Consider the following 12562-nt stretch of genomic DNA (forward strand, 5'->3'; position numbering starts at 1 on the left):
GTACCTCCTCGTTGCAGACTGTGCTCAACATTCTTCTTGGTTCGACTGACTAAGAACCCATATATCTTTCCTCCGAAGTGGCTGGTACTGGCGATGCTTTGATGCAGAAAGAGGTTATTGTCGCACATGTCAACCTTAGGCCTGAAATCAATCTGGCACAGGTGGAAATAGCCTTGTCTTTCCCAGATGGTGGTTCAGCCCCACGGGCCCCTTTTCCTTCTTTCCACAAATGTTGTGGGCTCCTCGATACGGGGGAAGCCTTTGTGCCGAAATAACAGCGACGGCGCTTCGGGCATGTGCTCTCGCGCGGCCTCCGCCGCACCTGAGACGTCGCTACGTGCACATGTCGCGCCCTCTTCCCTCGCTCGGCTGCATCGGGCATCAAAAATTGATTAGTTAAGGACGAATTGATCTTGTATGCGGAGTGTTCACGCGACCATTTTTGGCCTCTTTGAAACAGTAAAGGCAAGGCGCAGAAGACCGGGACTCAGGAAGCAGTACGCAAACGACAGGACCGTCGCCACTCACAACTAAGTTTATTTTCGCAACAAGCCTGCCTTATGTTGGTTATTCACGCCGAGTCGCGCACAAAACTTTATAAGTAAAAAACAGCAATTTATCGACCACTCAGGAATCATACCTGGCACGTAATATCGAATGAGCAAACAAGAACCACACGTGGATCAGCGCGGGAGGCAACTGATCTAGTGTAGTCTTTTTCCAAGCCAACGGGAACAAAACCAGACATAAAAAGTACCGTCTACGCTTCACTACCAAACTATCCACAACATAACACACTTCAAACGCATAAGGCCCAGTCAGTGATAAAACCCGCACGACTATGGGAATAATGACCAACGAATAACACGGAAAAAACATGAAAAAGGCGTCTAAGTACAGCGTCTGCGTCAAAACTAAAATCTCTAATAGTCACTGACCTAAAAAATTGATAAAACATGTGACCGCGCGAAAAATGAACCACGTGAGAAACAACGAAATGGACAAAAGTGTTGAACGATAAAGGTCTAAAGAACAGCATCTGCGTCAAAAAAAAGTGCAACAAAAGCTCAAGAGCCACTAGAAGATCGTCAACAAAATAAAAAAATAGTTAAATAAAAGGAAGACAGACGGTAAAACCAAATGAAATCACTCTAACATGAAGCCTAAATGAAACCTTCTAAAGAAGTCGTCTCCTTGTCACTAAGCATAATGGACGGCCTGCTGACGCATGCGTTTCCCTCTTTTTTATGAAATAGGCTTCCAGAATTTCCCGCTCGAACCTGTCTTTTCCAAACTTCCCAGCGCACATATTTGTGCCTACAATCAGCCTCGGAAATCAATTGTGTATTTCTGAATGTTCCATCCACTAATGTGACCTTATTTCAGCATTATCCTCGATTTCCAAGCTGCGGTTTAGGAGATATCAAACATACGCGACAATCGTAACAGCGTGGGTACCATTCTGCTACGATAGGAGCTGTGCTGTTATACTTGGACAAGCGTTCAAACTGTTCGCTGCAGTTTACATTGCGTGACTACTTGGTTCGATGGATGAAGTTTCCACCCATGAATAAAATAGTTTGGGCTATTAATAGCAGCATATAAATGCCATAAAATGAATTAATATATTTATTAGGAGGGCTGAAACTTGGGCCTGCAAGGGGAATGGGAAAATATAGAATGTACTTTACCTCTTCCAAAGAATAATATCAAATACAATGGTATGTGAGTGAGGGTTTGAAAGAAAAGCGCAAGCTTACACATATCGGAGGGGGGTGTGGTATCAAGTAAACACCTGCGAGAGATCGTTAAAGAAAAAAAAATACATAGGAAGAATTTTGGCAAGAACAAAACTTAGTTCGTGTTTTCCCGTGATCTTAAAATGCAAATAAATTAATAAAATACCATAATAAAAAAGATTGAAAGTGTCGTCATATTATTCGCCAAACAAAATGAAGCACATGGAGTTAAATCATGCGAAATTTCATGTCACTTTTGGTGAGTATAATCATTCGTTCGGTGCAAGGTGTTTACCTGCCAGCTTGCGCAATATCTTTGTTCTAATATAGTGTACTGCCCGTAGTGGCGTAGCCAGGAGGTGGCTACGGCACCGCAGCAATTACCGAAGTAATTAACAAAGAGAATTGCGCTAGTTGTTGTTTTTATACTTTTCTTTCGATTCTATTTGAATTGGGTACTATGGCGCGGGAAAGGCGAGAGCACAAAAAGACGGGAAACTGATACCAGGAGCCGCCACTTTGGCGTCTCTAGCCCACTTGTTCGAACCCCCTTGAACTTGTGGCTTGGCGCATCACGTGCATTTTCGCTCGCGTTTGTGGCGCGAAAATAGAAGTACGAGGCCACGCACCGCTGCAAGAGAGCCAGTTCGCGAACCACGACGAAGACGCAGCCAGAAAACCAGCCACGATAATCTCGCAAATTTTCTCTGGTGCATTATCACTTCCTACTAAAAAAAAAAATGACCAAGCCGAGCGCATTTGTAGCCTGGTTTCCCGCCGCTCATGCTTCCTTCGATTTGATAAGCGGTGGGGGGAGCATGTTCTTCCAGAATATCGGGCCAACAAAAAAATTCTTTGGCACAAGTTTTTCGGCCTCCTGCAGCTCGAGGGGGAGAAGAAAATAGTAGAAGACAAGAACGAGAACGCGTCCACGTTGGAGCGAAAACGCCACACGTCGGCGTTCTGGAGTAGCACGCCTTCCCAGCACGCCATAAAGCGAGTCACTGCACAGCAAACGGCAGCTATACTCAACGGTCGCAGATCAACTGCAGTCGCGCTCGCCACGACGCACTTCGCACACGCCGCTTGTGCCTCGAGGATGGCGGCGTCGGGCCGTGCTACTGGCTCCGCTGGCGCTGGCCTCAACGCCGGTCTCTCCAGGGACGACGACGACCGGATGAGCGCTTACAACGGCTACACCACGCTGCGGAGGGACGATTGCGAGCTGTCGACGAGCAGCAGCAGCGGCGGAGACGACGACTGCACCAGCAGCGGCGACAGCAGCAGCAGCAGCGGTTCCAGCAGCGACAGCGGAAACAGCCACGTGGCGCAGGCAGGCGCGTCCCAGTCGGAGGACGTCGACATCGAAGATGTGCCGACCGCCTCCAGCGTCGCAGCCGTCGCCGCCTTCATGGCGAGCGAGCCACAGTTGGGAATCTGGATCCAGGCGATGGTCGAACGACCGGCGGACTTTCCCAGTGACCACCCGGACGAAGTTCACGACTGGAGCGGTTGGCCCAAGTTTGCTCCCAAGAAGAACGCGGACCAACAGCGTGCGATCGTGCCCAGCCTGCCGGCCAAGGTTCCCCACGTCGCGCTCGTCAACCAGCACGAGTTCCTGCTGCCCAAGATGGAACTGCTGATCCACACACAGGGCAGGCGAGTGTTTTTTCATCTTTTTTATTTTTTCCCGGAGCCTGCTGCGCGATCTGGACAGTTGTTGGCGCGGATTTCCTGGATCGTATGCGCGCACCATTTACGTTCGATAGCACTGACATACAAGAGAGCAGCGCTTGAATGGAAAGCACGCTGTGCGCGATCTTAATTTTTGGTTCACGCGCGGACGCTACTTTCCTTTGCTGAGATTGCGTAGTTGAAGCATCGTCGCGCTTCCCGAGATCTTTATTTTTGCGATTCCGACTGCGCGGGCACTCGACGCGTGTTCGCGCCGTGGTGCGGCGCCGATCTCGTAACGGTTCTCTTTCAGAAACCGTTGCAATATCACACTTCAGGACAGCGCTTTGTCTTCCGTTGTTGACGTGAGCGTTCCGAGAACGCATTAGTGTACCTGCCGACAAGTTGCATGTATTCAAATGCTGCAGAGTGGTGCATATGCTGGGCTAAATGAAGGGAGCAGTATACTCGTCTAGCCAGCTATTTACCATGCGGACGATAATCATTTTCGTTTTGCGAATGTATCTCTGCTTTGAACCGTTTCAGCAGTCTTTATAGCTTTTTGAGTGCTCCGTGTTCTGTACATGGACCACATATATCCACCGTGACCACCACGTGTTTTAGCTGCTCGTTTTGAAACGTGCGTGCCTAATTATGTCCAACGCGTGACCACTGTGTTTATCAAAAATGATCGTGCCGCGTCGTTCTATTTCGCATGCAGGCTCATGCAGCCAGCGCCTTCGTTCCGCTGTACCAACTTGGTGGACGACCTGCAGTACACGGCTTGGCTCAGCTTCACGAATTCCGTTGGGGGCGAATGCGGTCAGTGTGAACGAGGCCCTACCGGTGTCGGCCTTATCACCGCCTCCGGAAAGAGGCGTCTTTCTTTACTTTTGTCTTTCTGTGTGCTGAAATGAATTTAATCCCTAAAGTGTATCCTTGGACTGGTGCAGTTGGTCAGTACTCCCACCCGGACTCACCGCATCCCGGTTCTTCGTGGAACGGCCGGGTGCTGTCCTTTTCTCGGCTAAAGCTCTTCTCCTACGACGGCTTCACCTCAAAACTTCCTCCGGTAAGAGTTCGTTCGCCGGTTTCCCAGTTTAGACACGCCAGGTTGCCGTTCGCAAGTTGCACTAAACTTCGCATGTTTCAACGGGCGCACACTTTGCACTAATACCCAGGACAGGACTGTCGTCAATTGCAGTGTGCGCGCATCCGAATTTTGATCTAGCGATATTTGGGGAAGCCATCAACAAAACATGACGGCGCGGGTGGTACAAATTATGTGCTGTCGTATCTCGTGTCTTGGTGCGTGCCTGCGATGGCTTCCCAGGCCGATTTCTTGTCAGCCCAGCGAGCAACGTGGTTTTAAAGATATACTCGTAGCCACCTGCTTTCTTCCTTGTCATTGTGGTTTCTTGTTAAAACAAAAGTAGCATAAATGACTGTATACCGCGAGGAGACCGAAACACAAATTAGGTCATTTTGGCTGTCGTGACGCATGAACCAACGGTCGCCGAGATGTGTCAATTGGGTTGAACTGTGTATGGAACTGTGTATGCCTGACCAAAATTGAACCACTCTAAGGTAACATTGTGACACCAGATGCCTTACCTTAAAGTCTGCCTTCATGGGATATCTAGTGCAGGAGGTGCCATGCCAGTTCTGTATTCAACTGATTCGCGCAGTGCCTTGCGCCATTCATGCTGCTGTGCACTACGATTGTTATCAATTCCCTTCAGTGCAGTTTAGCCTTGTGATAATGAAGTTGAATACCTTCCTTATGAACCGACAGTTCTTTCAAGGCAAGTGGGCTGCAGTCGCACTCTACAGCATGGTGCTTTACGCGGGCTTGATTTCGATTTTCGTAAACATGTACAGTATCGTATCAATAAAGAAATGATTAAGCATGCATTCTATTCACTAGCCGACGATTTAAGACATTCCCCTCTCCAAAGCTCAGCACCGGAAACTCTTCCTTTATATGTTTTGCAGATCACTCTGAAGTGTAACAACAGTTACCGCATCCAAGTGAACGTTGGAATCGTGGACAACAGCGGACACATCTTGAGCAGGTCGGTCGTCCGCCGCTTTGTCGGTGCCCACTTCATTGCCGTCACCCAGTTCAGCAAAAAAGTTAGGTGGGTGTTGTACGTATTTTGCGTGCCGGTTATTTACTTTCCTTTCCAAATCGGTACACTTAACATTTCACTGTCATCTTCTTTCTCTCTCTCTCTTTTCCTTCTACAGCTGAGGAAACCACGACCAGAGCTTCATCTTCATGTTTTTTTTTCTTTGTCCAGTCTCACCCAACCCAAGCAACAAGGGATTCAAGACTAAGGCATGCTAATTTAATATTATATACACTGCTTTCACGACTTTCATTGTTTCTGTTATAAAAGTAATAAAGACACATTTGCCGGTACGAAGAGGTCATTTTTTTCTTTGCTTAATGACATTTTACAGTGCAAACAATGCACTGATGGTGGTTCTACTGAGGAATACGAAAATAGACTTGCCGCACACATGATGATGCCAGGCCAGTTGCCGCACTGAAAAGAAAAGATACATTTGAAGCACTCTTCGCAGATAAATACGAGCATCCTATTTCCCTTTCACATTTCATGGAAAGCCCATTATGCATAGAATGTAACCTGAAGGTGCTGTTCCCACGAGAACTAAATTGGAATTCCCAGCATGCACATCATGATGGCCATCCAACAGTCGTACAGTGACCGCGTCCTCTGGAAATACAAAGTGAGCATGCGATGGAATGGACCACAGTTTCATATATTTACTTGAGGGAACTGTGGCGCTAGTGTTTAAGGGAGTTCAGCCAGCATGGGAATGATGGGGAAATGCATGCATTTGCCTAAACTTCGTCTTTGTGACTTTGCAAATTGATCATTTTGAGAAGGCACTGCATCGTATATATGACTACATAAACATTAACATTGCTGGACGGCAAGATGCAAACGCAGGACCTCTAACACATAAGCCCAATGATAGCATTACTCCATGGACGCATGGACGAGCGGAACCACTGCAGTTAATAGGATGATGTGTGCTTGCGGAGTTTTATTACCTCCTACATTAAAAAAAGTATAAAGTGCTTTGAAATTTAGGAGAATTTAGGCCCAGGTAAAACGAAAGAAACGAAGCCATAAGAATGTCTGAAGCCGCAAGCACAAAGACCGGGCAAATGGATGTACTTCCCATCATAACCATGGTGGAAATGAAGGATCGCAGTACCAGAGTTCCCTCTATAGTGATATGAAACTCTGTGGCTTGGACGAGAACTAACTCTAACTCGAGAAATGGCTGGGGATTGTCTGCATTTCCGAGAGATCGAAAAGGAAGGCTTCTATGCATGAACGGTGAAAATTATATGGTACAAGTGCTAGCCAATGAACGAATCGTGTTTGTGTAATGTGAGTACCGAATGTCCTGCTTTCTTTTAGAAAAAAAAAAGTTGTTAGTAATGGCGAATTCAAGGAAATACTGCATGTACAGAAAAAGTTTACAATTTGTGAGGTCGCGTGTTGACAGTTTGACATTGTGAAAAATGATCGGATTGCAACCTTGCAGAATGACATCCAAGTTTCAGCGATGCTGTTAGCGCGGGTACACACTCGCAAACGCGTTTTTCCATTCGTTTCACCAGCTGAGCCGCCGGAAGTCTCTGACTCAGCCATCGAGGAAGAGCTATTTTCGGCTTTGAAGTCAATGAAGCATAATCGCAGTCCAGGATGTGAAGTTTTGGACACTGTTAGGGAAGCCGTTCATATCAGTGGTGAACAGGCTACTCAGTGAAGGGACTCTGTCAGCGTCCAAAAGAGGAGAGCGAATCGCTCCTTTGTAAGGATGAGTCGAGAAGCACCTATTTAAGCGCATGTCGCCTAATCGCACTTCTCAATTGCGATTACAAACTCATAGTGAAGTGTCTGTGTATGCAACTCACTCCAGTAATCAACACTGTTTTGGGTCCATACCGGGCATGTTGGGTCCAGGGACGTTCCACTCAGCTTCATGGTTTAGCAGTCAGGGACCTTCTCCAGGGGGCAAACGCCAGGAAACTTGCAGGTATTCTTTGCTCCTTCGATCAGGAAAAGGCTTTCGATATAATTAGCCATAGGTACCTGTACCGGGTTTTGGAAGAGGCGGGCTTTAGCGTGGGTTTTCGGCAGATGGTCCAAGCTTTGTATTCTCGACTGACTTCTGCTGTTCTCATACAGGATCGCGCTTCGGAGGCATGCATTGTGGGACGTGGTGCATGGCAGGGGGATCCTCTCTCGCATGCCTTCTACGTGCTCGCTTTTGAACCGCTTCTGCAGAGTTTTGGCAAGTTCCTACTGCTACCAGGATCCCCTCCGGTTGCACTCTTTGCATATGCGGATTGTCGTCCCGGACGAGGCATCGGCGTGCACTGTCTTGGATGTCATGGACAGTTACTGCGCGGCGAGTGGTGCAAGGTTGAATAGGTCGAAAAGTTCAGCCGTGTATTTGATCTCGATTGCGTCCAGTCCGCAGCCCGTTCATGGCCTTCCCGTGAAAATGCGGTTGCACATTCTAGGTTTCCAGTCCGATCCAAACGGTCTGTCTCTTGAAAACTGGCAGCAAGCTAAGGAGAAGCTTGAAACCAGGATTCAAAAATTCAACGCGTTGTCATGTCCATTGACAGCTCGAGCGATGATTCTTCGTTCACTTCTGTTTTCCTTCCTTACGTACGTGGCGTGTGTATCTCCTGTTCCAACCCGAACCAAGCTGATCTTGGAGGGCCCTCTTTCGTTTCCTCTGGAAAGGGACAACTTCTTGTGTAGCTCGGCAGGTACTTAAGTTGTCCAAGGATAAGGGAGGACTCGGAATTCCCGACCAGGGCATCGAGGATGCTGCAGGTGGACCTGCAGGTCGCTCTTAACTCTGATATGCTCCTCACTCAAAGTTTTATTTCCCTTTTTCTTAGTACCCGACTCCGTTTGTTTTCGCAAAGCACATTTTTCCCACTGTGTGCCTCACTCAGATTCCCCGTCCACCATTTATGCGGCGGCTGCCAACTCTCTGTATGCCTCCGCAAGGTTCACCCCGGCAACAATGTAGTTTCAACTCCAATCCAAGAACTAGTTTATATCCTCGCCCAGGTCTCCCCTCGCATTGCCAAAGGTGCGATCTGTCCATCTACAGGCCAAGCTGGAAGCTCATTACCGCCAGTCTCCTCGAAGCCAGGCGAGCTACGTTCATGCACCGCCTGGAGCGAGGGTGCCTGCCTTTGAGTTACAGCCCCTTCACAGGCATCCCGGCTCGTGGAGTGTGCACTCTTTGTGGCGGTCGTGAGGATCCAGTTCATATCTTTACGCAGTGTTTGCTTCCCGCAGCTCTTCTCCAACGGATTGCTAGTCTTTTTTTTTTGTATGCGAAGCATATTACTAGAGCTCTACCCAGCTCCTCAGGTGCGGCGGTGTCGCCTTCAATACCACGTGACACAGTGACGTCACGACAGAGGAGAAACGGGGCTCCAACTCGCGGCGTCGCTCGCGGCGTCGCGGCGGTATATAAGCAGCTGCGCTTGTCTCTGCTAGACACTCACGAGGTGAGATGCCTCCTGGAGACAGAGCTGCTCGTTGGAATGAGAAGCGAAGGTTGCGGCGTGCTACAGAGACTGTTTCTAGGTGGCTTTGCTACGGCGCAGCGACTACGCGCCCCGCATCGGACGCGGTGAGCGTCGAGCAACGCAGCGTTCGGCGCGACAACGAAATGTGCGCCTGAGCAAGCGCCGCACGCCTGAGCCGACGCCAACGACACCGGCTTTTCTGCGACACGAGCTCCTTAACGCTGTCGCGTTAAAATAAAGGCTAGTATGCTTCGCATCCTCTTAACTTTAGCTAAGCCACAGCCATTTTTTGTCTTCCAGGTGTTCCATATCAGACTGATCAATTTTTGAACCATTTGCCTAAGCAGGCGATCAACCAGTTCGTGCTTCTTCTTGTCGAGTGCTCATACCAAGTTTGGTTGGCGTGCTGTGGTGCCGGTTGTCGGAGGGCGGGCGCCAGGCCTTCACGAAGTGCTTGCGAAAGCACAGAAGGAGGTCTGGTTACATCTCATCCGAGAGCGGCATTACTTGGGCGACAAGAAGTTTCTCTAAGTGTAGGCTCGTCCTGTCGTGATTTTTGGTGAGTCAGGTGGAAAGCTCTCCATTAAGTTATGATGCATGCTCATAAGGTCACTCGACTTGGCCGTGTGTGCCAATCGATCCACGGGGTTTTGTTTGGCTCAGTGGAACCCAGAGCCGGAACCGGTCGTGGCATGCCCCCGCGTGGTCACGCTGCTCCGCGGATCGCTTTGGTGGTCTCCGTCGTTGTATGCCTTGACCTCTTTTGTGTTAAGGCAATCCTAAGGTCTGTCAGGCTCGTGTCTTGTAAGGCCGACATGGCTGTTTGTGTGCTGAGTGCAATAGCTCAGTCGCGCTGCGCCACAGCAGCCCCCTTGTCCGAGAAGGAGCGTTGGCCCGAACCAAAGCCTCCCCGCCGAGTCAACCCGGGTGCGTTTTTACAATTGCTAGTAGGTAAAGCGGGTTGGCGTTTCTCGAGGCGCTCGACGTTCGCTGTGTCTTAAGGTACGTCGGACAGACTTTCTCGCGGGTGCGGCGCTGGTGCTCGTCCACGTTAGGTTAGATTAGCGTATGTTTAGGTTAGGTTTACGTTAGCTTACGTTACGTTAGGTTAGCGTAAAAGGCGTTAGGGTGGTGCGGCGTATGCTCAGAGCAGTTCCACCGTGTGGATAATTATTGTATTTGCGTCTAGGCCACGTTATGTTCTGTTAGCTTAGGTTAACGTTAGCTTAGCTTAACGATACGTTAGGCTAAATTAGTGCCACGCCCCGCTGTACCTACTAGCTATTGTAAATACGCTACCTGGGTACGCCGGGGTTAATGTACCAAATGATGCTGGGTTGATGAGTACATGTAAGCTATGGGACGCGGCACCTCTGGGTGCCAAGTCCTCTTCCTATCTGACAACGGCACGATCGGCTGGCGCGGCGCATGCTTTGTAACGAGGCGCGCGACGACGAAAAATACTGTGGCGGCACTGCGATCGAAGCGAATTGAGCGGTATCAAGGTGGCGCCGTTAGAAACTACTGGCGATACTTTTCGGAAGGGTCATTCGTACTACTTAGCGCGCTGGCGCATGCGTTCAGGCTGCTGAAACGGTGTCCATAATTGCATGTGGCATGTATTTATGCCTTAGACATAGATGCCTTTCTTTCTTTGCTTTATTTCATTTTATTTTTTAATGCCGCTCGTATGATAGCGCGTGCATTGCGGCCCTAGTGTCATCTTTCATTCTACTATGTTGTTGTACGGTTCTCTCTGGAGAACACATTCTTCTTGATATTCAAGCAGCATATATCTGTCATGTGTATTTTAGCGCATATAGTTTTCCATCAGTAGGTCTTGCGAAACGCAGACGGAAAACATATGTAAACTTCATGCTTGCCGCTTCAAACAAATAAACCATATCTGCCCCATCCGACGCCCTGTACTCAGATTTACGGGAAGTATTCTTATAGAAAAAGAACTGAAATGCAACATTCCATTCATTTTTTCGCCTTCTTCACGTAACATAAGGCGGAGTAATCGGTACGGGTTCTTTTATTACGGTCGGACCTCGGGTGCCGCAAACAGTCGTAGGTAACCATTATATATGCTAATCTTTGACGCGTAAGCCGTGTGAAATTCATTGTAAGGTTCGTTACAGCGCAACACAAGATACAGACAAAAGGAAGGTATAAAGCGATGGCACGGCGCTGAATCTCAACTGATATTTTTATTGAAGATGTCTAGCCTATATATAGGTGCCAATTCATAACCATGTCAGACGAAAAAAAACTCAACTTGCCATCTTGATGCCGTGCGAAATTTTTTTGTCCACTCCATGCTTAACAACAACAAAGAAAAAAAAAAGGCGGCGCAACAGGAGCCTCTGCGCAACTGCCACGACTCCCCAACCGCACAATCATTCGGAATAAGAGTCCTCACTTGCATCAAAAGTGCTGTTATGCGTTACATTCAAACGGAAACGGCTAGCCAATAATTTTTAATAGTGGAATATGAAGTCGAATACGATCTGAACGGCAAACACCATTCGATTAGACTACATGTTTCTACTTCATTTCGCCTGCTGGTACGTTGAAGGAGAACGCCAGACATTTCACGGAGGTTACAATGGTAAAGACTTCCCGGTCCCCCCGATTCAGTTTGAGTACACGCGCAACACATTTTCCTTAGCATTGTTGTTCATATTACCGTCCAGTAATTGCCTTGATTGCTTTTCTCGGAGAGTATCTGCAACATGGAGCTACGAAAAATTTTATTGATATCGTGTCATTTTACGCGCCTTCTTAGTGGTATACCATCCATCAGGGACAATGATGAAAGAAAAAATATTATAGTGGTTTATTGACGGCGTCGCGCGAACAGATGCAGATGACCAATGCACTTCTGGGTAAATCTAAGGGTACATAGACATATATGTCAAAGACGTACATGTAAGAGAAAAATTATAAAACATTCTAAATGCACTGATTGAAAAAGTGAAAACACCGACCGGAATATAGGCGTCTCTCTTTTAAAAGCTGCACCAGCCCCGAGTGAACCAGTCGATAAGGTCAGCTACGCAAAGTACAAAAGTTCATTAGCGCTGGTAGAACGGCGGCTTTTGAGGCAAAAATTACGTGTTACTCTAAGGAAACTGCTAAAAATAGCAGTTCACCTGGCTAAAACTACAATTGGTACCGGCCGACAAGAGTCGGGTGCGCACGAAAGCAAATAAAACAATAAACAAATTTACTGCACCGACCTTCTGCGACAAAAACTGAGTGTCCGCCAGCATACGCGCAAAGAACGCGCGCTCGCTGGCAGACAACGCACTAGACAACGACAGCAAAATTGAAGATGTCATGTTGTATAACCCACGCGTAAAATATGTATACGTAGCAAAAAGGTGTCAATATAAATTTGCAGTCGAAATGAAGCACCATTATGAGATCGCACGCGTACAATCGGTCACGGCGCCCGCAGCGAAATTACGGTGAATATGCTGCGGAGCGTTTCTCCACCCCTCCACTCCAATACAGTTCGCTCGCAGCGCCCTTG

The 12562-nt window shown here is 48.2% G+C and overlaps 1 protein-coding gene across 2 annotated transcripts; it reads left to right on the forward strand.

Annotated features, from left to right (window-relative positions):
* Positions 1-2526: 2526 nt before the first annotated feature.
* On the forward strand, positions 2527-5838 carry LOC139057508 (uncharacterized). 2 transcript variants are annotated; one of them, XM_070535875.1, is made up of 5 exons: positions 2527-3398; positions 4135-4235; positions 4367-4485; positions 5409-5554; positions 5717-5838. In XM_070535875.1, exons 1-5 carry the CDS (start codon positions 2839-2841, stop codon positions 5751-5753), a joined length of 963 nt encoding a protein of 320 aa, XP_070391976.1. In that variant the 5' UTR covers positions 2527-2838; the 3' UTR covers positions 5754-5838. The 2 variants fall into 2 exon arrangements, with proteins under 2 accessions (XP_070391976.1, XP_070391977.1); XM_070535876.1 differs by having other exon boundaries at positions 2530-3398; positions 5664-5838.
* The last annotated feature ends 6724 nt before the right edge of the window (positions 5839-12562 follow it).

This window comes from Dermacentor albipictus, chromosome 3, assembly GCF_038994185.2.
Source record: "Dermacentor albipictus isolate Rhodes 1998 colony chromosome 3, USDA_Dalb.pri_finalv2, whole genome shotgun sequence".
NCBI classification, from domain to species: Eukaryota; Metazoa; Arthropoda; class Arachnida; order Ixodida; family Ixodidae; genus Dermacentor; species Dermacentor albipictus.

Bases quoted from the DNA above. Each gene is read 5' to 3' on its own strand.
- LOC139057508 (XM_070535875.1), top strand. From the start codon at position 2,839: ATGGCGGCGTCGGGCCGTGCTACTGGCTCCGCTGGCGCTGGCCTCAAC. The intron at 3,399-4,134 runs GCGAGTGTTTTT...TTTCGCATGCAG, and splicing joins CTGATCCACACACAGGGCAG to GCTCATGCAGCCAGCGCCTT. The intron at 5,555-5,716 runs GTGGGTGTTGTA...TTCTTTGTCCAG, and splicing joins CAGTTCAGCAAAAAAGTTAG to TCTCACCCAACCCAAGCAAC.